At 44.4% G+C, this 24011-nt stretch overlaps 3 protein-coding genes across 3 annotated transcripts; 2 read left to right on the top strand and 1 right to left on the bottom strand.

The window, feature by feature from the left end:
• The first annotated feature begins 4897 nt into the window (after positions 1 to 4897).
• dusp12 (dual specificity phosphatase 12) lies at positions 4898 to 8566 on the top strand. Its single transcript, XM_080503521.1, has 8 exons — positions 4898 to 5032; positions 5441 to 5707; positions 5820 to 5933; positions 6439 to 6557; positions 7490 to 7577; positions 7670 to 7761; positions 7966 to 8045; positions 8258 to 8566. The coding sequence occupies exons 2-8, from the start codon at positions 5445 to 5447 to the stop codon at positions 8399 to 8401; spliced, it is 900 nt and encodes a 299-aa protein (XP_080359647.1). The 5' UTR covers positions 4898 to 5032; positions 5441 to 5444; the 3' UTR covers positions 8402 to 8566.
• A 608-nt stretch (positions 8567 to 9174) lies between these two features.
• Positions 9175 to 14322, top strand: btbd2b (BTB (POZ) domain containing 2b). Its single transcript, XM_080504014.1, has 9 exons — positions 9175 to 9710; positions 9780 to 9899; positions 10066 to 10222; positions 11082 to 11187; positions 11283 to 11480; positions 11581 to 11773; positions 12090 to 12177; positions 12252 to 12398; positions 13192 to 14322. The coding sequence occupies exons 1-9, from the start codon at positions 9199 to 9201 to the stop codon at positions 13351 to 13353; spliced, it is 1683 nt and encodes a 560-aa protein (XP_080360140.1). The 5' UTR covers positions 9175 to 9198; the 3' UTR covers positions 13354 to 14322.
• Positions 14323 to 14541: 219 nt separating this feature from the next.
• Positions 14542 to 23053, bottom strand: LOC308135024 (elongation factor 2b). Its single transcript, XM_080502888.1, has 14 exons — positions 22917 to 23053; positions 21459 to 21673; positions 20463 to 20644; positions 20167 to 20378; positions 19886 to 20064; positions 18892 to 18997; positions 18514 to 18766; positions 18209 to 18404; positions 17985 to 18108; positions 17623 to 17865; positions 16132 to 16485; positions 15866 to 16048; positions 15646 to 15778; positions 14542 to 15523 (listed from the first exon to the last, which is right to left on the bottom strand). The coding sequence occupies exons 1-14, from the start codon at positions 22917 to 22919 to the stop codon at positions 15330 to 15332; spliced, it is 2577 nt and encodes an 858-aa protein (XP_080359014.1). The 5' UTR covers positions 22920 to 23053; the 3' UTR covers positions 14542 to 15329.
• Positions 23054 to 24011: the final 958 nt, after the last annotated feature.

The following is a 24011-nucleotide window of genomic DNA, read 5'->3' as shown; positions in this document are numbered from 1 at the left end:
GCGTCCTACACTGTCAGTAAACTCACTCCCACACACACAAGTGAGCCTTTCAAGACTTTAAGTGGAAAGTAATTAATTAGAAGCGACTTTAACTGTATTTGTGTCGTTAGACGATGTCGGGTGGTTTTTCTGCTTGGGAATATAACAAGTGTCATGTTGCACCTCACCGATAACAAAGGTCGGTGAAGTGCAACACGTCATGAGATACTTCAGAGATGCGAGGATACCAATAGCAAGGATTTAAATCTAGTTAAAACAAAAACTATGGTTTTATCCCTTGTGAGGTTTGTGATTCAATTCAAAGCCACTCCCACCTGTTGCCCTTTTGTTGCAGCTTCCCTTCAAGCCAATTTAAGGAATGAGGCACTTCAGCCACCACTGATGTCATGCCGGTTTTTACCATTTTGTGGTCCAGTTTCAATTGTTCAGTTCAGTCTGCGGGCCATAAAACGAGACTGCATGTGGCTTTCATGAGTAAAAGTGATGCGAACAGGACAAAATAAATGGCGATGAATGAAAGGGCTCAGTCGGATGATGCCGGCACGTTGAGGTAGTTGGTCAGCGCTAACGTCTGACTGTGAGACAACAACCAACATGTGGGAGCTCAATCGGTGTCTCAACATGTCTTGTGAGTGTGAACGGGTCACTGGTCATCGGTTGTCTCTCTCTGAGTTGTTTAGTGTCATGGACTGGTGGCCTGTCCAGGGTCTCGCTCTACTCCAGTCACCTTAAGATATTATGTGAGGATGTAGTTGTGGACTTCAGCTTTGCATTTTTAGGATAGAAGATAGTAAATGACTTGAGCACCAGCAACCATACATACATACCATAAAGTGTATCTAGATCAGTGAAATGCAGTCAGAGTAGGCAGGGTAGGCAATGCTTCACCTCAAGGCTGAATTGAAATGAATGAAAAATGTATTTTGATTATTTGTTTTATCTATAATATAACTAGAATTTATTTTTCAATATCCGGTAGCTCACAGTACCTATAGGTTTGAAAGTATCAGCATTCTGTTCTTTCTATAGCCCAAATGACTCAACACCGTTATTTACTGGTATGACAGAGTCACTCACTGCTGCACTGTCTTACTGTGAAGGCCACTTCCTCTCCTGAAGGAGGACTGGATGTGTGAGGGAGTAAATCTAGGTTACCACGGCTTAGGTGCCTGTGAGTATATTTAATTAGCGTGGAACAAACCATGCTTCCTTTATGGGCGCTGATGAATTAATATAATTCTCCTGCTTTTATTGGAATCAACTTGGAAAAAATGATATTCAGTTAAAATAAAGTGTTACCAACTGAATCTGGGCCCTGCCCCAGTGTACTACTACACTCCCTCTATTTATTAGCTACCTGGGGTTACAAACGTGAAAACCATATCATTTCAAAATGCCCTTTATTTTGAAAACCGCGAGTTTGACTCTGCCCCTAGATATTATGGTAAAATTCACAATACAGCGACCATAAAAATGTCAGAGTGTCTCACTTCACCAAATAGAAACAAGGGATGGCTGGCTTCACCGCAGTCAGGGTGCCTCTAGACCCCCAGGGGGCCCCGAGGCAAGAAGGACTATGGGTTCTCCCGGCCCCAGAGTATTGATGAATGAAGTCCAGGATGACAGATCAGTAAAGAAATACTTTATTAAATAATTAACAGAGGAGATAACTATTTCAAACTTTACACACAATATTTGAATGCCAGAAAAACCAACAGCTGAAAATGTTTTAAGTATGATGGAAAGTGGAAAGTAAGAACTATGACACCTTGGTCTTATAGTCCACTTGTAGTACATTGGGTTTTTTTCTTAAAAAACTGCTGCTTGCAGGCCTTGGCTTCTGCAAATGCAGCCACAATATCATCCATATCGAAGGACCTCCAAACATCTCTCTCTATGGAAACCAGTGCTGGTCCTGTGAGCTTCTCCTGGAACAACAACAAGACTTATCACATACTGTGTCAGCAAAGCTGGACTACGTCTTAAAATAAAGCTGTTAAAATTGAAAGTAAGAATAATTATGTGCTCTAAGTTTGTCTTACCACAGAAGAGTGTTGTGACTGTCACATTTGAATGATTAATATAAACATATATGCACACTTTATGAATGTTTTTAGAAATAAAATGGCTGAATTCACTTTACAAGGACTTAAATGTGCAGTTAACTTTTCTGGCGTTTGGTGGAGGACTGGGAGTTTGGGACAAAGTGTCTGGGACCAACTGGGACAAACCTTTTTATAACGTAACACACAGCGTACGCATCCTCACTTACCACAGTCAAGTTTTTTTCTTTTCATCCTCTTCTTGTTTTTCTTTTCTTTTCGGTGTATTGATGCAGGGTAGTAGTGGGGCCCCATGAGGGAGTTCCCGATGTGTCATCGACATGTGTCGACGTCTTTCAAATTGCGTCGCTGATATCTGCCGTCTGGTGATGGAAAGTCAGCAGCAGTGTTGTTGTGCAGATTATCTTTCCTGAAAATCCTCAGGGAGTTTCTGTTCAGCCTGCTTGATCTCAGCTGTTGATTATTATATTTTAAAGGCCGGACTACAGCTGTTTACTTTCACAAGTTACCGAGAGCAGAAAATGATTTCACAATAACCCTTAATAGCTTTGACAATCAACAGTTCTTCAGAATAAGACAAGGTAAAACAAACAACCTGTCTTGTCTGTTAGAATCTATGATCACTGGTTTTAACAGGCGACGACACGTCACACGTGTCCTGGCTTCCCTCCACTGGCTCCCTGTTTTAGAATTGATTTAAAGATTTAAGATTGCTTTTAAAGCTCTTCACGGTCTGGCGCCCAGTTATATCACTGACCTGCTGACCCAATACGAGCCTGCTCGCAGCCCGAGCTCTTCGGGTGGATCCCTACTGGTCATCCCAAAGTCAAAACTTAAATCTAAAAGTGACCGTGCTTCTCCACCAGGGCCCCTCCACTTTGGATTGACCTCTCGGAGGTGATAAGGCAATCAGAATCCAGTGACTTCTTTTAATTCTCTTTTTTAAATACACTTTTATAGACTCCCTTTTATTTGAAACTTCTATTTTTAATATAATTATGCCCCTTCTAATCTTTTTATATGCTCTCTCTTTAAGCCACCGAGGCCAGTGGTGTTTTGTCACCACTACTAATAATTTTGTTTATAATTTTCCATCTGTTTGATGACTGCTTGTCTGTCTGTTTGATTTCTTTGATTTCTCCTCCGTCTGACCTGACTTTTTTTTTTGTTTGTATGTATGTGTTTTTACTGTAAAGCACTTTGTGCAACGTGTGTTCTGAAAAGTGCTATACAAATAAAGTTATTATCATTATTACTATTACAAATCCTCATCTTAAGTGATATACCAGTTAAATTATTTATGAACCAATTACATAGGCTACATCATACACACTGCAAGGACTGACAACCTGTCTCATCTTGAAAGGATAAAACATTGAGAGGAACATTATCTTGCTGGGATAAAAACTGAGAGGAATCATAGAAGGTGTGATTCTGATCATGTTTCCGATACGTTATCTCATCCTTTCCCTCTGTGAGGATTCATACCAAGATGGACATCATTAGTTGAACGTGGCGGAGTGGTAGAAGTAGAACAGGGAGTGAGTTTCTGCCACAGACCAAACAAACCCATCAACGCGCCCACTCAGTTTCCATTCACCTGCTGCTCTTCACTGAGTCCTTTGCTTTTTGTACACGGTCCATTTCTAACAGTCAATTGTGTGTGATGACTTGCACCTCTAATGAGTCCTCGGGGAGGGGTGTGGTGACAATGGGGCCCCGCGATTGGTCAGACAGTCAGAATAAAGCAGCTAGTAAAAAACTTTATGAGCCCCCACACTGTGACCATGTTCAGACTGTGGGATGCATGCTTGTGGGCAGTTCAGAGCCCCACACATACTCAGTAGGTGTGGAGAAGCAAGAGGCCAGACAGACATCATGCAACATGTATTTAAAGAGTGTCTGGTAACTGAAAATACCCAAAAGAAGAATTGAAATTCATTCAGCCACCTCATTTAATTGCCAGACAGTTTTCTTTAGAAATGTTTTGCTCTGGAGCTGCCACTGAACTTAACATGAATCCAGCAGATTCACATTTATTTACTTTCCCCCCAGTTTTATGGTCAGTGGTAATGACTCTGTGATGGGACAGTGGGTTACAGACTTCTGTCTGCTCACATTACTTCATCCTGCTGGTATCTTCCTCTCCCTCTTCTCACTTGTTCCTACTCGTTAAGTCTGTTTTATGGTGATGGTTTATTTTCCAGAATGCTTCTTTCTTTGACCACTTAGTAGTTTTATAATAAGTTAAGAAATTTAGTTTTTATACAAATAATGAAATAAAGTGTCAAATGACCAAGAAAAGGTCATATGAAATCAATCATCCATCCATCCATCCATCCATCCATCCATCCATCCACTTTATCTTGCTCAGGAGGGGGCTGGATTCACCCCCCTCCATTCAACAGTAATGCAGAAAAGTATATTTTGAGTTTCTGTGTGATGATATGATATATGATGAAAATGAACAACAGCAAAAAAAAATGTGTTTGTCATTAAAACTCAATCACGTGAATCGTTTCAGGCTGCTTGTAATTTACAGGGATGTTTAAGTTTCATAACTCCCCAAATGAACTTTTCTGTACATGAATATTGGTTCTGTTGAACGGGGTATTTTAAATAAATAAACAAATAATCAATATGTAATGCATTACAGAAAAAAGTGTTGGTGGATTAACCAATCAGCAAAACAAAAATACCCAAAGTCTTCGTGGCCAATGCGAGCGTTTACGCTTATTTTTTTTTACTATCTGCGTTTGTGTCCCCGGAACTAGTCTTCAAGTTACCTCGTTTTCCGACCGGACCATTTAGAAGACGGACCAAACACTGTCGCGTTTGAACATTGCACATTGCCAGTCTTTGGTTTGTTTAAAGCTGATTATTCGTTTTTGTAAAAGTAAACCACAAGATATAAACGATTATAGTGACAGAAACAGCAGGAAATATAACAAAACAACCAGCTGGCTGAGGTGAGTGTGTGTGTGTGTGTGTGTGTGTGTGCGTGCGTGCGTGCGTGCGCGTGTGCGTGTGTGTGTTTTGCTAAGAAGTTGTTCTTAAGATACGTTTGAAAGTACAAGACTCTTGGTATTGAAATCAATACAAATCACTGGAGTTTACTTGAATATATATTTAATTATCCTATATCTACATGTGGTGTATTTGTGGTGCTTAAAGGTTACTACTGTAGCTGCACAGTAGAATAAGGCTTATGGACTGACCTGTGTGGATCGAGTTTGCATGTTCTTCCTGTCCTTCAATTTGTCATATTGTCCAAAAACATACATTTGAAGGGAGTTTGTGACTCTGACTTGTAGGTAAATGCGAAAGTGAGTATTTACCAAGTTCCTTCAAGTCTCAAGAAGCTATTCTTTATCCAGAGTCATGCTCCTGGTGGACCCTGGTCTGTACATCGGCACTGCGGCTGACCTCAACGACAAGCAGGCCTTGGCTGATGCAGCCATCAGCCACATCTTGTCTGTGGACTCTGAAGACCCCAGCCAGCGTCTCCCTGCTGACCAACAGTTCGCGAGAAAATGGATCAACGTAACAGACGAAGTGACGTCGGACCTCCTGAGTTTCATGGATGAGTGCATCCTGTTCATTCAGCAGGCTGTGGATGGAAGCCGGGCTGCACTGGTTCACTGGTAAGGTTCAGAAGCAATTGTGAGTATGGCTTTGTGATCTTTGTGGTGATTTCGCACTAAAATATGAGTTATCGGAAGCAAAACCCTGCATGTTTGTGTGTTTGTGTGTCAGCCAGGCAGGGCGGAGCCGCAGTGCCACCATTGTCACGGCTTACTTCATGCAGAAATACCAGCTGAGCTTCACGGAGGCTTACCACAGACTGAAGAGCATCAAACAGGATGTGCAGTAAGTGTATGCATTCAGCAGTCTCAACGGGTTGTACATAATCACATTCACCCCTTTCTTCTGATTATTAAAACGAAAATCTGTCAAGAATGTTAAACAAAGCTGGATTTTTGACAACACGCCAATAATATAAAACGGGCTTTAAAAACAAATCACCATGACAATGAAACACGTGAAGCAGCTTTCCGAGCCCAACTGATCAATACAAATGTATATGAATGTCCTGGGCTAGACCCTAAATGTCAAAAAATTTAATAAAATACAGCATGCTGAGTGAATAAGCAGTATCAAGGAAGACATTAACTGAATCTCGTTCACTGCAAACCACACAGGTGAGGACGACTCAGTCCAAGATGAACAGTTATTGTTTGGAAACAAATAAATCAACAAGGTGAATTGTGTTATTTGCATAGTATGTAGTTGAGATTCCAAGTGCTTACACTTTGGGACAAACTGCTATATCTCTTGTACAAATAGTAGACTCACATGGGTTGTATGTTTTTAGGGTCAACAGTGGGTTTGAGGAGCAGCTGTGTCTGTTTGAGGCCATGCAGTGTAAAGTGGACGTCACAAGTTCTCTGTACAAACAGTACAGACTCACCAAGATCACGGAAAAGTATCCTGGTAAACACACACACACACACACACACACACACACACACACACACACACACACACACACACACACACACACACACACACACACACACACACACACACACACACACACACACACGTTTTAGATTTAGGCAGATTTTTTTCATTACTTTGGTGTTTTACCATTTGATGTCTCTTGTAGCCAGGGTTGTTGTATTTTCTAGTTGTATATCTGCTAAAAGCAAAATAAACACATTTATATTTGATAAGTAATTTTTATGTAATCACAATAAAGAATACTGAGCAGAACAATAAGCATATCATACGTATGGTATTGTGAGTGCTCAAATATATATTTATATTACTCTTTGTAACCCAACACCTTAATGTACATTGAATATTTTTTTTCTCCCAGTTTGACCCATTTACTGAAATTGATGCAATTTTCTGCAGCTAAAGTTCTAAGTGGAGTTACTGTAACATCAACCTGTGAACATTTCCGATGCAGCATCAGTAGTCTGTAATGGAAGTAGAGAAATCTGATAAGAAATGTTTATATTTCCTAGATATGCTCACTGCAGGACGAACGACTCCGAGTTTAGAGGCCAAATGTCACTAAGATTCTTCATGTGTTTTACTTTTATGCTCATAATGTCTCTCAAACGCTTGTGCAGAATTCTCCACCTGGACAGAGACCGATGTTTGTTTTTTGTTTTGGTCAGCATGTCTGGCAGTATGTGCTCCTTTACGGTGTGTTCCCTGGTTGTGTGTGTGTGTGTGTGTGTGTGTGTGTGTGTGTGTGTGTGTGTGTGTGTGTGTGTGTGTGTGTGTGTGTGTGTGTGTGTGTGTGTGTGTGTGTGTGTGTGTGTGTGTGTGTGTGTGTGTGTGTGTGTGTGTGTGTGTGTGTGTGTGTGTGTGTGTGTGTGTGTGTGTGTGTGTGTGTGTGTGTGTGAGAGCAGAGCTGCAGCTGGTTCCCAGGGAGGTGTTTGCCGTTGATCCCGCCACGTCTGGCTCCTCTGAAGTGTCGTATCGGTGCCGCAAATGCAGGTGACAAATGGACCGGCAACCAAGTGCCAGTTGAGGTGTCATCAAACCAAATGTAGCGTGAACCTTCATCCTCCTCCTCCTCCTCTCTGCAGACGAACTCTGTTTCGTGACTCAAGTCTTCTCAGCCACCCGGTGGGAGAAGGAGCATCAGCATTCAGTCATAAGAAGAGCAACAACCCCAGTGGTGAGAAGACACTCGTAGATCTATCTTCCATCTTCCGTCCATCTTCTATATACACCTTAGTGTCATGGGGCGTTGTTGTTGTTGATTGTTGTGAGTGCCTCTCATGCTTTGGCTCAATCTGTAAAAGCAGGCTGTTGTCGTGATGAAATCTTCTGAATGTGTCACATCTCATGGACACCAGTGTGAAATGTGTTTGTCATTTAGGAGACGTACAGTGCACTTCCTATTTCATCGAGCCTGTCCAGTGGATGGAAGAAGCCTTACTTGGAGTGATGGATGGGCAGGTAATAGACGCACACAGAAACAAGATTAATGCTATGGCGTGCTAAAGCCATCATGGCAGAAGCTTAGGAATTCTTAACTGAAACTGAGCACTAAGTTGTTTTCATCATCCTCATACTATGAGTAATTTGAATTGCGACAATTACATTTTTCTAAAATGCACATATAGTAATTTCTCCTCCCTCATCTGTTGTGTGTTTCTGTGGTTTTGTAGCTGCTGTGTCCGAAGTGTCACTCTAAACTGGGCTCATTCAGCTGGTGTGGGGATCAGTGTTCGTGCGGCCGCTGGGTTTCTCCGGCATTCCAGCTGCACCGCAACAGAGTGGACGAGATCCGGCAACTGAACATACAGAAATAACTAACGGTCTCTTTCTTTGATTTCCCCTCACTCACACACACAAAATATATATAATTCATAATAATGACTTATGAATTGTAATATTTTAATGTGTGAGGTAAGATAAACTAGATCTGTACTATACACTTTATTGTCACTAAAATATATTTCTATATCAACTCGGAAGTGACGTGTAAAGGAAACTTGTATTTTGTTGTAAATAAACAGTAAACTGTTTATAGTCGCATCTGTGCATGTCTGTGTGATTGGCTCACTTGCACAATACATCCGAACGATGCACATCTTGTGAAGAGACAAGTGACTACACTATTTGCTGATTTCTAGTAAATTGACAGGCAGAAATGCATGTTAAAGTAGATGCTAAGTGTTTAGGAGGTGATTGTCAGAAAGCTGCCGTGGTGTGCTCTGGTCTCTGCCATCAGTTTGAAGCCACCCTCAGCTGGATTGCCTTTTGTGGACATTTGTGGTGGAGAGGCTAAAGCCGTGGTCCTCAGTCGATTCCTGCAGTGAGCAGGGTCAACACTGGGCCCATGAGCAAGACCCTCCCCAGAGCGCCTTAATGTGGCTGCCCACCAGATACTACAAATAGGATGGGTAAACACAGAAAAGGGATTAATAAAGTATGTTGAGTTTTAGTGTCGTTTCGTTTAGTTTAGTAGGACCATTGTGCAAGAGTAGAGCAGGTTGCAGTACACGTGGCGACCGCAAGGTGGAACTGAACGCAGACATCAGTATTGCTGCTACTGAAAATCCACGGAGCGACGAATTGTGTTGTTTACGCCTACGCCAGGTTCAAGATGGCTGCTGGAGACAACAGCGGCAGGCCTCCTTGCCTCAGTTTCTCTGGCCCGGGTCCTTTGGGAAACAGCCAGCCCAGCAACAGCGTTTTCTCCATGCCAGCATCCAACGGCGGAGCGGTCGGCGCGGCCGGTGGAGCGCAGGGAGCGGCGAGGCGTCCGAACCCGCAGCTGGGGCCTGGCGGCGGGGAGGGCAACGGGGTTTCGAACGGAGCTCCGTCGACTGCGCAGAACTCCCTGCAGCAGCCCGCTGCGGCAGCTGCTGCGGCAGCAGGGGCCATGGCCACCCCGGCGTCCAACATGGCAACCACCGCAGCCTCCAACGCCTCCGCGTCGGCAGCGCCGACCGCCGCGGCGTCCGTGCTGGTGTACCGGGAGCCGGTGTACAACTGGCAGGCGACCAAGAGCACCGTGAAGGAGAGGTTTGCCTTCCTGTTCAACAACGAGGTGCTCAGTGACGTGCATTTTCTCGTCGGCAAGGGGATGGGGGTCCAGAGGATACCGGCGCACAGGTAAGAGGATCCATCTCCGGCTCTCCGAGCAGAAAGCCCCGGTGTTGCTGACGCCGTCTGCGCTGACAGGTTCGTCCTGGCGGTGGGGAGCGCCGTGTTCGATGCCATGTTCAACGGGGGCATGGCCACCACCTCCACGGAGATCGAGCTGCCCGACGTGGAGCCCGCAGCGTTTCTGGCCTTGTTAAAGTGAGGAGTTTGTCAACACTTGAGTGATCGTGTCTGTAGAGTGTGTTGGGTTTAGAAAAAAACAGATTCGCGCAGTAATCAGCAGAGCAAATCCCGAGTCCTCTTTGCCCCCCCCACCCACCCACCCCAGCTCATGATTTGTGTGCTTTTCTCCCATCTCCTGCAGGTTTCTCTACTCTGATGAGGTCCAGATCGGACCGGAGACTGTGATGACAACGCTTTACACGGCGAAGAAGTATGCAGTTCCAGCCCTGGAGGCTCACTGTGTGGAGTTTCTCAAGAAAAACCTCCGAGCAGACAATGCGTTCATGCTGCTCACACAGGTCGGTTGCTCCAAACTCTTGTCGGTACCTGCATGAGCTGTGGTGGCTGTCATGTGATGAACACATCTGCATTAACAGATTTATCGCCATGTCTCCAGGGTTTAAAAAAAAAAAAAAAAAAAAATAGGCCTCTCTGTCTTCACACTCTCCTAAATCATGAACTGTCTCCCTCTTTCGTTAAATCATTGCTTGCTGTTAGAACAAGTGTTAGGTTTTATACTTGGAATAGTACGCATGAGCAAATTTACATTTTGTGAAGTAAAATATATTTGGTACTCTTATTTTCTCACTTCTATTATTGCACTCATTGCTTCACTCACATGAATTCTCTCTGACCCTTGTCTGATGAAGACAAGCAGTCATTTCAACAAAGCTAAATACAAGTTTTAACTCCAGAAGCAATATGTATATTCTTTGAAAACGTGCAGTTAAATATTGTTTATATATTGAGACATGCGGAATGTCCTCATACAGTTTCGTGACCCATTTTTCAGTCGACACGGAGACCTCTTCATCTTTAAAAAAAAAAAATCTGATAATTGCAAACCAAAGAGTCCATTCACATAAAGAGGATCTTCTGAATGTGTGCAAGTGAAGCGAGGCGGCTGTGTGCTTTTCCATCCTATATTTCAACGCGTCTCATCTCGAAAGCATGTTTTGGTGCCGTCACTGACCCACAGCGTACCTGCTGCTCTAATCTCAACCACACCGACTGACTGCTTGTAATTGTAAGCTTGAATCATGAGCAGCGACGCTGCACTTACTGAATAGTCTTTCATTTTCAGTGCATTTGTCTTTTCGGGATACCGTTCGGGCTAAAACGTATTCATGATCTCAACATGTGCCTTTGTTATTTCAGGCGCGGTTATTTGATGAGCCGCAGCTTGCCAGCCTCTGTTTAGAAAACATTGACAAGAACACTGGTGATGCGCTCGCCGCAGAGGGCTTCACCGACGTAGATTTGGGTAACCTGCCTCCGTCATTGTCGCCACGTGTTGCGTTTCACATTCACACTGAAATTGACTATTGATTTTTTTTTTTCCACCTCTCCTTCCATCAGATACATTGGTTGCTGTGTTGGAGAGGGACACTCTCGGAGTCAGGGAGGTGCGTTTGTTTGGAGCCGCGGTGCGCTGGGCCGAGGCCGAGGCTCACAGGCAGCAGCTGCAGCCCACACCCGAGAACAAACGCAAAGTCCTGGGGAAAGCTCTGACGCTCATCCGCTTCCCGCTTATGACCATCGAGGAGTTCGCTGCAGGTGAACACGAGAACTCGGTGGAGCCGTCCCTCCGCCATCCTCTCACAAAGCGCCACTCGAAACCTCAACTCCGGGTCGTGTCGTCGTCGTCTCTCCTCAGGTCCAGCCCAGTCCAGTATTCTGTCCGACAGAGAGGTGGTGAGCCTCTTTCTTCACTTCACGGTAAACCCAAAGCCTCGCGTGGACTTCATCGACCGGCCTCGCTGCTGTCTCCGCGGGAAGGAGTGCAGCATCACACGCTTCGGTCTGGTGGAGAGCCGCTGGGGTTACAGCGGGACGAGTGACCGCATACGGTGAGTGAAAGACGGAGCATCTGGACACGCCAGTCTTCACTTTTGAATGTAATTAAAGGGCAATGAACATGTTACTTAACTTTGAGTCAATCAAAATCCGTCTACGGCCAGCAGGTTCAAACCTTATAGTTTTGAGTAAACAGGGAATACCCATACCAACAATGCTGCATTAAAAATTCATTGATTATGTCATTGATTTACTTTTCAAATTTAAAAATGTGAGGTTTTATTGGGCCAAAACTGCCGAAATCCAGCATCAATGACAATACTTGATGCACAATTTATATTTCTGCTTGATTGCTATTTTTATTCACAGGTTCTCTGTAAACAGAAGGATATTTGTGGTTGGATTTGGACTCTACGGCTCAATACATGGCCCCACAGACTACCAGGTCAACATACAGGTACGAGCCTCTTCCATCAACTCGTCCTCATTCAAAAGGAAAGTGGTTTGTAACGCGTCTTGTGTGCGTCGCAGATCATTCACACGGACAGTAACACCGTGCTGGGACAGAATGATACGGGCTTCAGCTGCGACGGGTCGGCGAACACCTTCAGAGTCATGTTCAAGGAACCAGTGGAAATCCTCCCCAACGTCAACTACACTGCCTGTGCTACACTTAAGGTCTGTAAGACGACTGATAACCAGTGGAACTGAGCGAGGCAGCATGTTACCAGAGTTGTTATGAGTTTTATCCTTTGAGAGTCAGTTATTTGAACTTCCTTAGCATCTTGTTTTCTTAACATTTAACACTGGCATGAGTTTAGAGATGGAGATCTGAACTTGGGGGTATTTTTTCTGCTTGCCAACAACAATGAGGCTTTAGATTCATTAAAAAAACCTGCTAAAACTTTGAGTGTACTGCTCTATATACAAGATCATGCAGAAGCAGTTCAACTCTGCTTTAATAAGGCACAAGACTACATTCTTAAATTTTGATAAACTTCAAATTTATTGACAATTTAATGTATTTTCAGTTTGAAGGAAAATCAGCCTTTACTCTTTGATTTTTACTTTATTTTTCTGTGCTGCAGTATTACTTTTTTTTTTTTAAATGTTGGGGGATTTATAAGAGTATAGCAATCTTGAACACGGTGATGGTAAGAAACCAACTGCATAGAAATCCAAGCCACAATTATGGAAGTTTTCATTTGTTTTTTTTCTTGGTGAAGTTTCCTTTGAGCTTTTAACTTCATGTTTATCAGATATAATGTAGGCTTTCATTCACATCTGTCCTCAGAATTAGAACGGATCAATGAGACATGTGGAAGGTTTACATTTGTATAGTTAACCAGTAACCATTCCACAAAGTGTATAAGAGTAAATACTGGATATTGTCGTTTGAACAATGCTGCAATGATTTTAGACGGCGTCCTGCTGTCCACTGTGTCCTCACACCTCTCTGCTCATTTCTCAGGGCCCAGACTCTCATTATGGGACAAAGGGAATGCGAAAGGTAACGCACGAGTCGTCGTCCACTGGCACAAAGACCTGTTTCACCTTCTGCTACGCAGCGGGCAACAACAACGGCACGTCTGTAGAGGACGGACAGATTCCCGAGGTCATCTTCTACACATAGTCGCCCCCAGGCCCCACAGCGATCTTCCATCAAATGTGACAACCTGACTCCGGCGCAGGGCCACACCTCAGCCGCTGTGCTGGGATTAAACTTTTCTGACTTCATACTGTTCCCTCCATATAGTGCACTACTGTCGCCCGCATGGTAAGACAGGCCGCTGAGAGGCAACGTAGGCCATCACATTGGGCGTAGCTTGTCATTCGAGACGCCGTCTCTCTCTCTCTCTCTCTCTCTCTCTCTTTCTTTCTCAGCGGGCCACTTTGATCCCTTTGTGTTGTTGTGGTGCCAGCCTGAGACAGAAATGACTGCAAGTCCCTTCACACAGGTGAAAGTGAGGGAGAAGTTGAGGGGTGATCTTATCCACAGTATCATTGTCATTGCTGGGGTTCGACGGCATGAGGCTCGACACTGAATTCTTTTTAAGCTGTGCAATTCCCCTTCTTGTACTCCGCCGCATTAATGCAAAGGAGAGTCCCAACTGTATGAATGTACAGTTGATCAGATTTGCCAAGACGAGATCATCCTCACCGTTTAGTACAGTCAAAAGTTTTCTATCAGTTCTACTTTAGCTGTAATTTCCATAGACTGACAGACCTCATAGGCTTTATAAAACCTTGGTGAATTTAAACCAAACGTCATATAAATGTTAAAAAAAAAATATGGTTATGGTAAGCAATTTTTGGGTTTCTACATACAATTCAATCTGTGATATCTTGTGTCCTTGCTTGGTAGTTGCCTATACCCAAGATACCTTGCACTTCTTGGCCTTGCATAATGTTTTTTTTTTTGTTGTTTTCCGGGTTCTATGGCTGCACACTAACTCTTCAGATCAGTTTTTTTTTTCTTGCTTTGTTTTAAAAAGTGTGTGCAGAAGAGCTTTCCATCTTGGTGCAGAAGTGAAAGGGTTGTATATTAAAGTGGCATTTATTAACATTAAATATGTAACTTGAGTTAAGTATCAATTAAAGAGTGAAAACATAAGTTGTATTGTATATTTTTAATTGTGTAAAAGATTAAAACAAAACAAAAAACCCAACCTCCTGCAGGTTGTCACAATGTGAAACCAGGATTATTCTTGTTCCTCCGATCCATCTTGCACACTGCTGGGTGCTGATCGGAGGCAGGGTACAACCTTGCATTAGGTCGCCATCACAGCGTAAACACAGTCACACATACGTTCACCAACCAGCCTCAGATACAATTAAATGTTTCTAAACTGGGAGGAAACCAGAAAGAAAAAAACCCAAGAGGGAAATTCCACACTGTCCAACCTGAACAATTTTCCAATTAGACTTTTTTTTTGGCATATCTCCTCAGATAAAATCTGTTTAATTTAATGTCTGGATGTTATTCTGAAATATCTCCTGGTAACTTTAAAAAAACTGAATTGTGAACTATTAGACAAAAGCACGACTCCCTTCAGGCTGCCTGCAATTTCCACCAACAACAACCAATCAGTGGATCTCTGAAAATTCATTCATGGGGAAAAAAACAAGAATTTCAGGAGTTATGAGTTCAACATTTTTATTCATTTCCATTCACTGAACAAAGGTCGATTCCAGTGTGTATGACTGCCCTAATAGTTATTGTGATTTCCATGGTTTTATTTGGCCATGACCCATTTAGATCTGTTATTGCAGCAGCATCACAGTGTACTGTACAGCCCATCCTGACAGATGAGGGAGGGGGGGGGGAAACAAAAGAACGTGAATGAACAGAAGAAACAAGAAATTGTTAATACAGCTGCTTTGATCCAATTGTTCCCCAAAACTCTTGCCCTAGGCACTTGGTGTACTGTTGCAGAGAGATGGGGGGGACAAAGTTGCCTACAGAGGGCAACGGCAAAGCTTTAGCGTTTGTTTTCAAGTCTAAAATAATGTGTAATGTATCATTTAAGCCTGTGCAAAGATTTTAAAGTGCCCGTGGGGTTAGGGGTTTAAAGACTGATTTGGTATTTCATCATCCGGAGGGAGTGTTTACAGTTTGTCCAAGTAGTTGTCGAGGGCGGGAATGCCCTCTTTTAGACCTTTGCGTTTCCTGATTTCTGCAACTACTTGGTAGGGTCTCGTTGCTGGGTCGCTGGGGTCACCCTGGAGAATCTGCCAGTGGTCGAAGACACACTGAGGGAAGGCCTGGCCTCCGGTGTTGCTGCGCAGATCAGCGGTGAACCCTGGAGGGAAGGGAGAGGCGAAAAGCTTCGTGTCAAGTCGGGAAATGTCACCGGAAACATGTGAACCGATCGACGCGAGTCCCAACAGCTGCTGGACGACTGCGTCCGGGTCAACAACTCACCGAAGGATTCATTGACTGGTAGATAAGCTTTGACCACGAACATCGGGGTGCCCATCACTTGGGATTCCTCAAACACGTGACCTCGTTTCCTGTTCAACACGCCGTAGATCCCTCCGACCACCTGCTCCGGACACTGCGCGGGCCAGAGACCAAAGTGTTAACGGTCAGGTCGTCGTTCACCCATTCACTCGCCACCGGAGCCGCTTCTTCGTGCGCTGACCTGTATCTCCACGAGATAGACGGGCTCCATGAGGCGAGGCTGAGCGGTGAGCTGGCAGGCGTACAGGACCCTGCGGGCGGTGGGGATAATCTGCCCGCCGCCGCGGTGGATGGCGTCGGCGTGCAGGGTCACGTCGTGAATGTCAAAGCGAATGGAGCGCATGTTCTCCTCGCACAGCGCGCCCTGCAGGACGAAGACGAGAGCCGTGAGCGTTGAGAGTAGCCACGCCGAGGCCGGCGCTGACAAGAGACATTTGGGCCACAAACCTCTTTGGTTGCCCACTGGAAGCCGGCCACGACGCTGTCCTTGATCTCGTTCAGGTACTGGACCCCTTTCGTCATGTCGATCAGCAGGTTGGGCCCGTTTCCGTCGGGGCCGAAGCACCAGATCTTCCTGGCTTCCGTCACCTCCCACTCGTACTTGTCAGCGAGGTAACGCGCGCGAGCCTTCAGCTCCTGGCGAGCAGTGACGTCGCCCTTCTCGATGTCTTCGGCCAGGCCGTCGGGGAACGGGCGAGACTTCATGAAGAGACGATTGTGCTTGTTGGGTGACTTGGACAGGCACATCTGCTCCGATTCTTCTGACACCGTCTCTCTGTAAGACACCACTGGGTCGGATTTCTGTGAAAATTGAACGAGAACAACAGATGAGGATCAAATGTGCCTTTTTATGATTTGGTCTCTTCAACCTTAAAACTTTAAAACATTGACATTTCAACAAGATGTTTCATGAAGTGAATCCTATTAATCTTCTAAAGTAAACTCATGTGAATCTGTCACATTGAGAATTTCAATAGACTACATGCTTTTTCTTCTGAGTTTGGATTCTCTTCTTTCTTGTGTCTCTTTAGAACATTCATTTCATTACATAGATGTGAGGGTCCATACCTCACTCATTTTGGTAAAGAGAAATGTACATATTTATTTATTTATCAGGGACAGTGCAACAAACATAGATAAAACCCAAGGTGTTGCACATAAAGTAAATAGCTTTACACTAATTTGCAACTCCAAAATACATCATACAAGCAGAAATAACCTCTATATTGCATCACTAGATGGATTATTAAAAAATAAATGTCTATTCATGCGGACAAGTTACAATATTTCCCCATGCAGATCAATGTTTTTAAGTTTGAAAAGCTCAACTACATCTATAACTGGATGAGCTGCTCAGAAAGGGTCTCCTATAACCACTATATCGACTTTTCTTTTAATTCATGAGAAAATTTCAACATTAACTTGAAACAAAGTTACAAATAACCGCGTGATTATGTTCAATACTTGGATCTTGGACAGTGTCACTGAGAGTTTGAGATCTGAAGCTCCTGGCCCCGTCAAGTCTGCCGTGTGCGAATTACTTGTCTGTCATTTTGTTTCTTTTACTATTTGCTAACTTAACTCAGTTTCTTAGTGCTGAAGGTTCTTCCAGAGGTTTTCCTCTCCATTGTCACCTTTGCTTTCTCATCTGAGATTGTTGTTTTTTTTCCTGTCTGTCAGTATGTAAGCATCAGTTAGCATACATAGAAGCAGTTTCCTCTTTATTACATTTAACACATTTTTCTAAGTTTCCTTTGATAAAGCAACACCCCACAGATGGACATAACATATGTTTTGGAACAAAGTAGAACAAACGAGTGGAGCATTTGTTACACTCTTTTAACTCACGTGATACGTTTTAATAAGTCGTTTCCTATTTGTCACGTCTTAACGGTTTGCAGCCACGCCTCCGTCGCTTCTCCATCCTGACAGTCTCACCTTCAGGGGAATGCAGGCGTGATCCTCCTCCAGGTCCTTCAGGCAGATCTCCAGGTGCAGCTCCCCCGCGCCGGCGACGATGTGCTCGCCGGACTCCTCGATGATGCACTGCACCATGGGGTCCGACTTGGCCAGACGCTTCAGGCCCTCCACCAGCTTGGGCAGGTCGGCGGGGTTCTTGGCCTCGACGGCCACTCGGACCACGGGGCTCACGCTGAACTTCATCACCCTCATGTTGTGAGCCTGCAGAAAAAAAACAACAAAACAAAACACTGCTCTTCAAGACTGGATGAGAATTGAGAATTTTGTGATGTGGTTTAGATAAGAAAAGACCATGTGTGTAAAAAGAAAAGGGAGCCTACTTGTTCGTAGGTGGTGATGGTCCCTGTCTTCACCAGGTACTGATCCACTCCAACAAGACCCACTATGTTACCACATGGGACATCTTCAATGGGCTCCACATACCGGCCCATCATCAGAATCGTCCTGGATTCACACAAAGATGAAATGTTGGGACACTTCTACAATAAAAAACCCCCAAAAAGACCCTTTTCATTCTGACAAGTGAAAGTTTGATGATCAGCACCTCTGGATGGGTTTGACAAAGAGGTCCTCCTTTTTGCCAGGGGTGAAGTTTGGCCCCATGATGCGAACCTTCAGGCCCGTGGACACGCAGCCAGAGAACACACGGCCGAAGGCGTAGAAGCGGCCCTTGTCGCTGGTCGGGACCATCTTGGAAATGTACATCATCAACGGAGCCTTGGAATCACAGTTCTTGATGCCTGAGGAAGGAGGTGACGGTGAAGTTAAAAACAAAAAAAAAAAACCCAGCAACAATCAAAAGGTTTCTTCTTGAATGAGGTCATTGAGTGAGAATGGCTTTTGACTGACCCATGGCGGCCTCGTCGTCTCCCGGCCCTTCGTAGAGCAGCTCACAGCGGTACTTCTGCGCAGTGACGGGGGAGGGCAGGTGGATGGTGATCATCTGCAGCAGGGCGTCTCCGGCCGGCAGCCAGCGACGCATCACAGCCTTCAGCAGGGGCTTTCCCTCCTTGTCCTTGTCCTCCGAGTCCAGCTTGACCTCCAGCTTCTCAATCAGCTTGGCTGTCTCCTCTTTCTTGAAATTCATGATGGCGTCAAACACCTGGTGAGCAGTTAGAAACCAGACACGAATAAAGAGTAAACTGGTGTAATTCATGTATGCGCTGCTTCGAGTCTCACCTTTTATCTCTTTTCGAGACTTCGTTAAATTGGCCACTTTACACTCACCTTAAAGATGGGATCCAAAACAAGCTGACAAAAGGTTCGAGGGAGTTTCTGACCGTCAGGACCTGTAGCTGTTTTACTGAATTTTCCAGCACTGGGATCAAAATATCTGGAAGTAAAATACGAAAGCAGTCTTCAGTATGGGCATAATAAGTCTGTATAGATGTGACGACGTCTCTGTAGTTTCATTTTGTGCCAATTTGAAGTCTTTTGTCGATCGGGGGTCCATCTTTCAGAATAACAACTGTTATTGACAGAGATATGACACATTATCAAGCTGTTAAACTAAACATTAGGGTGACTAGCAAAATACTGTTACTTATACTAAGTTCACCTGAAAATATCGTAAGCACACTGTGAAAAACCACGTTTGAGCAAAACATTCAACACATAAAACAACTACAGGTATTCCCAACATGTGCGTAATGTTTTCAGTAGGACAGACCTTTTTTTTTGGTAAGTCATATATCTTATAGTAGGAAAGTGATAATTAATGTTTACAGAAATCTAATGTGGTGTTTATCTAAATTAGAGACTTGTTATGATAGAAATATGTGTGATTTCAAGTATAGTCAACAGATTCCCTCGCATGTAAACGGCATGTAAGACTTTACATAACACTGGTGTGTGGTATTGTGATGAACGCCCGACAGAGGGTGAGGTCACGTCAGGCCTTGAGAGTGTCTAAAAAGTGACCACGTACAGAACGACCTTTCTGGCATCTGACCAACAACAGACGGCAGAACAAAGTAACTTTAAGGTTAGACATTAAAAAAAACATTATATCATGAACTTCACTTGTTAATATGTGGCGGAAGACGCCAGGTTTACTTTGCTGACGTCCATTTCCGTAAACTCCTGGACGAGTTCAGCATGTGCACTGCCGTCGTGCCGTTGAGCACAGTTCCTTTGACGCCCCACCGACCGTGGGAAGGCGTCCTCTCCCGGCCCTGACCTCAGTGTGTCATGTGAAACACGCAGACGTGTGGACGTTCACCTGTCTCCCCACAGCTTCTTCATGGTGTCCTCCACCTTCTTACTCCTCTCCGCCGGGCCCAGCTGAGCCGCTCCTTTGGCAGTGAACTTGGCCACGTACATCTCCGCGAACTGCTTCAAGGTGAAAGCCCAGCCGTGGAGGCCGGAGCCGAACCCGACCGTACCGATGACGGGGTCGATCTGCGGGGGAAGATCACAGAGGGAAGACGTCTTGCTTGTGTTTGAACTCATCAGATTGTTTCTAGCTGTTTGCAGTGGTCGTGAAGGGGGGGCGGGGCTCACCATGATGCTTCCCATCGGTCCGCTCTCATCCTCTCCGTAAGTGGAGATGATGACGTTGACATTCTCAACGATACGCTGAAAAGTCTGGAAGAGCTCGTCGGGCTCCAGCTGCAGCTCCAGCAGCGCCCGGTCCATCTTGTTCATCATCAGGACTGGCTTGATGCGCTCGGCGATGGCCTGTCGCAGCACCGTCTCCGTCTGCACGCACACGCCTGAGACGAAGACAAACAGCGTGAGACAACTTCAAACGGCTTGAGGGCGACGGGGGGGGGGATATGAGCGTCGAGCAGGATTACCAGAGACACAGTCCACCACCACCAGGGCTCCGTCGGTCACCCTGAGGGCGGCCGTGACCTCGGAGGAGAAGTCAACGTGACCCGGAGAGTCGATCAGGTTAATTAGGAAGCCGTTTCCGTCTTTGCTCTGCTTGATGAACGCCAAGTCGTTCTCCTCAAGCTCGTAAAACAGGGAGATGGCCCTGGGAGGCAGAGGGAGGGCGAGAGAAATCTGCTGAGCTGCCGCTTCATCGACAACGAAAAGCAAAGTGATGACAGACTAATAAAGCTGAGGTGAAAATGCCGAGTAGACATTTTGTCCAAAAAAAAAAAAAAAGGTCTGATTTGAATCATCTCAAATTTGAATCCAGGTGATTTTGGTGTCCTGAATGCAGTGAGACCGAGACGTGCCAGGAATAATTAACACCAACATGTGGGCGACTCACTTTGTACAAGCGACCAGCTTAGAAACCTATTGAATTCCATGAGGATAATATCAGCTGCATGCACAACACATGTTGTGATAACAATTCAAAAAAACTTCAGTGTGTAACGATGCAGTTATGACACTGCGAGACAAAATCCTCTCAAACATTTTGAACTCGACAATAATAACGATGTGGTGCCATAACAGAGTGATTTAACTGCAATCCAATGCCTTTTGTCACTCTTCGCATCCTATTACTAATGACAACCACTTTATTATTTTTGTTTTAATCATTTTTATATGAGATGTTCTACATGTGCTTCCAATTTGTTTGAAGTCTGTTTTTTTGGTTTTTTTGAGCCAAAAGCTTCTCACTCAATAACAACTTCACTGTTGTTTTAGTTAATTAATACATGTATTCTAAACTATATACAGGTCCAAACAAAGCCTCATTCGCACAGCTGCTTTTCTAGTACTCCTGACTGACTGTTGCGTCTGTGATCATAAATATTGACTGTTACAGAGAAACCAAGGGTCCCCAGAGGTGTTAATGTGTGACGCAACAGGCTCAGAGCTGTGGAGAGACGTACGTTGATTTAATGGTGATGCAGCGCTCCTGCTCATCTTTGCGTGTGTCTGTGAAGCGCGTCTCCCCAGCTCGGGACGAAGCGATGATCCCTGCCTTGGACACCAGCGAGTCGGTCAGCGTGGACTTCCCGTGGTCCACGTGAGCGATCACAGACATGTTCCTGATGTTGGACTTTTTGTCCATGATGGCACGGATCTGATCCACAGTGAAGTTCACCTGTAGGGGGGGGTGGGGGGGTTAAACCAGGTTACATTTGTTCATTTTCCCACCAACAGACATTAACTTTACTCATTATATGCTTCTATTTATGTCCACCACTAGATTTTCACATTGGTTCCAAGTAGAGTTATAAAAAGAAAGACATGTTTGAAACTCGAATCGAGGTGGAAGGAGGGCGGGCGCTCTACCTCCTGCTTTACTGATGCAACATTACTGATTATGCAATACGAAGACTTGCTTTGACTGTGGAAAACACGATAACTTTGAGGGCTCTATCATTAATAGATCTTATTTTTAGACATTATAGATATGTTGGCTTGTTGTAATAGTTGTTTTTTTTATTTTTTTATTTTACAGCCTAAACTTAGATCAAGATTTCAAAATCTTATTTGAGGAATTGTCATCAGGTAAAATCTACTTGCTGCATGGACAGATAATTACACTCATTTTAAGTCATTTTCTTTTCATATTTAGTGTTTATATCTTATATTTGGACTATCCTTTTTTTGTTGCAGTGTGTAAGCCACTTCAGGCCAAGCCTCTAGGCCTGTACTGGCTCCTGGAGACATATTACTTTGACATAGAGAATAAAAAGGATACATGCACAAAAAAGAAGAAAATGACATGGTAATAATTCCAAAAATGTATATTAAAAAAATGGACTGACATAAACAAAGTGCTTTTCACGATGATCAGTTCATTCGAGGTCATCCAGTGAGTAAAACGCACTTTAGTGCAGTGCAGGTGTGTCGGTGGCTGTTACAGGCCCAGACATATATTTAATTCCACTGCTCCCACGCAGAATGACGCAGTGTTTTCAAACGCCACTCGATACTGAAACTACCGAGCGGACAAGCGCACACGGGGCCGGTGAGCGCCGGCGGTGTGTTCGCAGCACGTATAATAAAACACGACATCCTTGCAGCCGTTCCAACATATTAAAGGCTTTGCGACGAGCGTCACCGTCGGTCGGGCCGTGCGGGGGAAAAAGGCCACAGCTTGGCCGCTGCTACTGCGTATCTCGTCGCTTCTACACGCTCCCCGTCGCACCGTCAAGTGCATTGTTGTTGTTGTTGTTGTTTTTTTTAACGCTCCACACAATGCGCCACAAACGGCAGCTTGTTGCGCCGAAATGCCCAAAGACGGTTCGCTTATTTTTTTTTTTTTTTTATTAATTTATTTTTATTCATTTTGACCACTAATATAAAAGCACGAGACGCACAAGCTCCTGTTGACTCACCATCTTGGCTGCAGGTCGTCGGGCTCGAAGTGCGACGGCTTATTGCTGGAGACGCAGCCTGGGAGGACCGGCAGTCCTGAGGCGGTGACCGGAGAGACGCTGCTGCTGCTGCTGCTGCTGCTGCTGCGGCTGCAACGGCGGCGGCGGAGGGGGGGAAGAAGAGCCGCAGGTCCGCGCCTCAACCAGCAGGGGGCGCTGCCGCGTACAAACACACTCACGTGGACCTGTCGATTTTTTTTTCTCTCTCCACAAACACGACACCGCACTTGCACAATATTAATCCCACAAAATTCTTAATTACACATGCAATTAGTCAAATTAGTGAAATTAGTCAAAGCTGCCGTCTCATTGTTGTTGAAATGTGATTTTAACGCTGCACTCACTAACGTCTGGTGTGGACCAGACGTTTACTCTCGTTACAGATGTAGGGCTTTGGTTAACTGCTGGGTAGTGTTGATTGGCATTAACACTTATATTCTGGTGATTCTAAAGTAACTCACAAGGGAAAATAAGCAAACAAAATCTCAGGAGTTACTTGTTTACTCATCAACACGTAATTACACAATGAAGCCTACATCACATGAATTAAAGATACAATTAACACTCGTATCACCTTTCTTTAATGGGATCAATCGTATTTGTATGTAAAATATGCCTGTGTGTATCGATAGAAAATAAATAGCCTTATGAGACCTTAAAAGAGCTCATTTTTTAACTTGACTTCTCATTTTCATCTTTTCTTGGGGGTTTGGTTAAAGAGTCCGGATGGTTTTTCCAAGTCTATGTCTTCGCTTGGCAAATGTATTTCCTGGCAACTGCTCAACACCTCTGAGTGCTAGAATACTCCGTGTATCGTGAAACCATTTGTCTAAATTAATCAGAAATTCATCATTTTACAATCAGGCCATAGTATGAAACAGAACACGGGGTGCATTTAAAATTCATGACAATCAATTCCTGTCACCAGTCAAATTTAAGTTAGAACTGAATTATTTGTATGATTATTGGAGTATCCTGACCCACATTTGGATAATATTTGACTTTCACCATCATTTGTTTTACAATAGTCACATGATAATCTTGGCAGTTACATGT

The sequence above is a fragment of the Blennius ocellaris genome, assembly GCF_963422515.1.
Source record: "Blennius ocellaris genome assembly, chromosome: 10".
In the NCBI taxonomy this organism is placed as follows: Eukaryota; Metazoa; Chordata; class Actinopteri; order Blenniiformes; family Blenniidae; genus Blennius; species Blennius ocellaris.
Note: the sequence above shows the minus strand (reverse complement) of the source record. Positions and strands in the feature narration are given on the sequence as shown.

What these genes read in the sequence shown, in the direction of transcription:
- dusp12 (XM_080503521.1), top strand. Translation starts at nt 5,445, where the DNA reads ATGCTCCTGGTGGACCCTGGTCTGTACATCGGCACTGCGGCTGACCTC. An exon ending in AGCATCAAACAGGATGTGCA is followed by an intron (nt 5,934 to 6,438) that starts GTAAGTGTATGC and finishes GTATGTTTTTAG; the next exon opens with GGTCAACAGTGGGTTTGAGG. An exon ending in GATCACGGAAAAGTATCCTG is followed by an intron (nt 6,558 to 7,489) that starts GTAAACACACAC and finishes GTGTGAGAGCAG; the next exon opens with AGCTGCAGCTGGTTCCCAGG.
- btbd2b (XM_080504014.1), top strand. Translation starts at nt 9,199, where the DNA reads ATGGCTGCTGGAGACAACAGCGGCAGGCCTCCTTGCCTCAGTTTCTCT. An exon ending in CAGAGGATACCGGCGCACAG is followed by an intron (nt 9,711 to 9,779) that starts GTAAGAGGATCC and finishes CTGCGCTGACAG; the next exon opens with GTTCGTCCTGGCGGTGGGGA. An exon ending in ACTACCAGGTCAACATACAG is followed by an intron (nt 12,178 to 12,251) that starts GTACGAGCCTCT and finishes TGTGCGTCGCAG; the next exon opens with ATCATTCACACGGACAGTAA.
- LOC308135024 (XM_080502888.1), bottom strand. An exon ending in GACCGATGGGAAGCATCATG is followed by an intron (nt 20,065 to 20,166) that starts GTGAGCCCCGCC and finishes CTTCCCCCGCAG; the next exon opens with ATCGACCCCGTCATCGGTAC. An exon ending in TTTGTCAAACCCATCCAGAG is followed by an intron (nt 18,109 to 18,208) that starts GTGCTGATCATC and finishes GTGTGAATCCAG; the next exon opens with GACGATTCTGATGATGGGCC.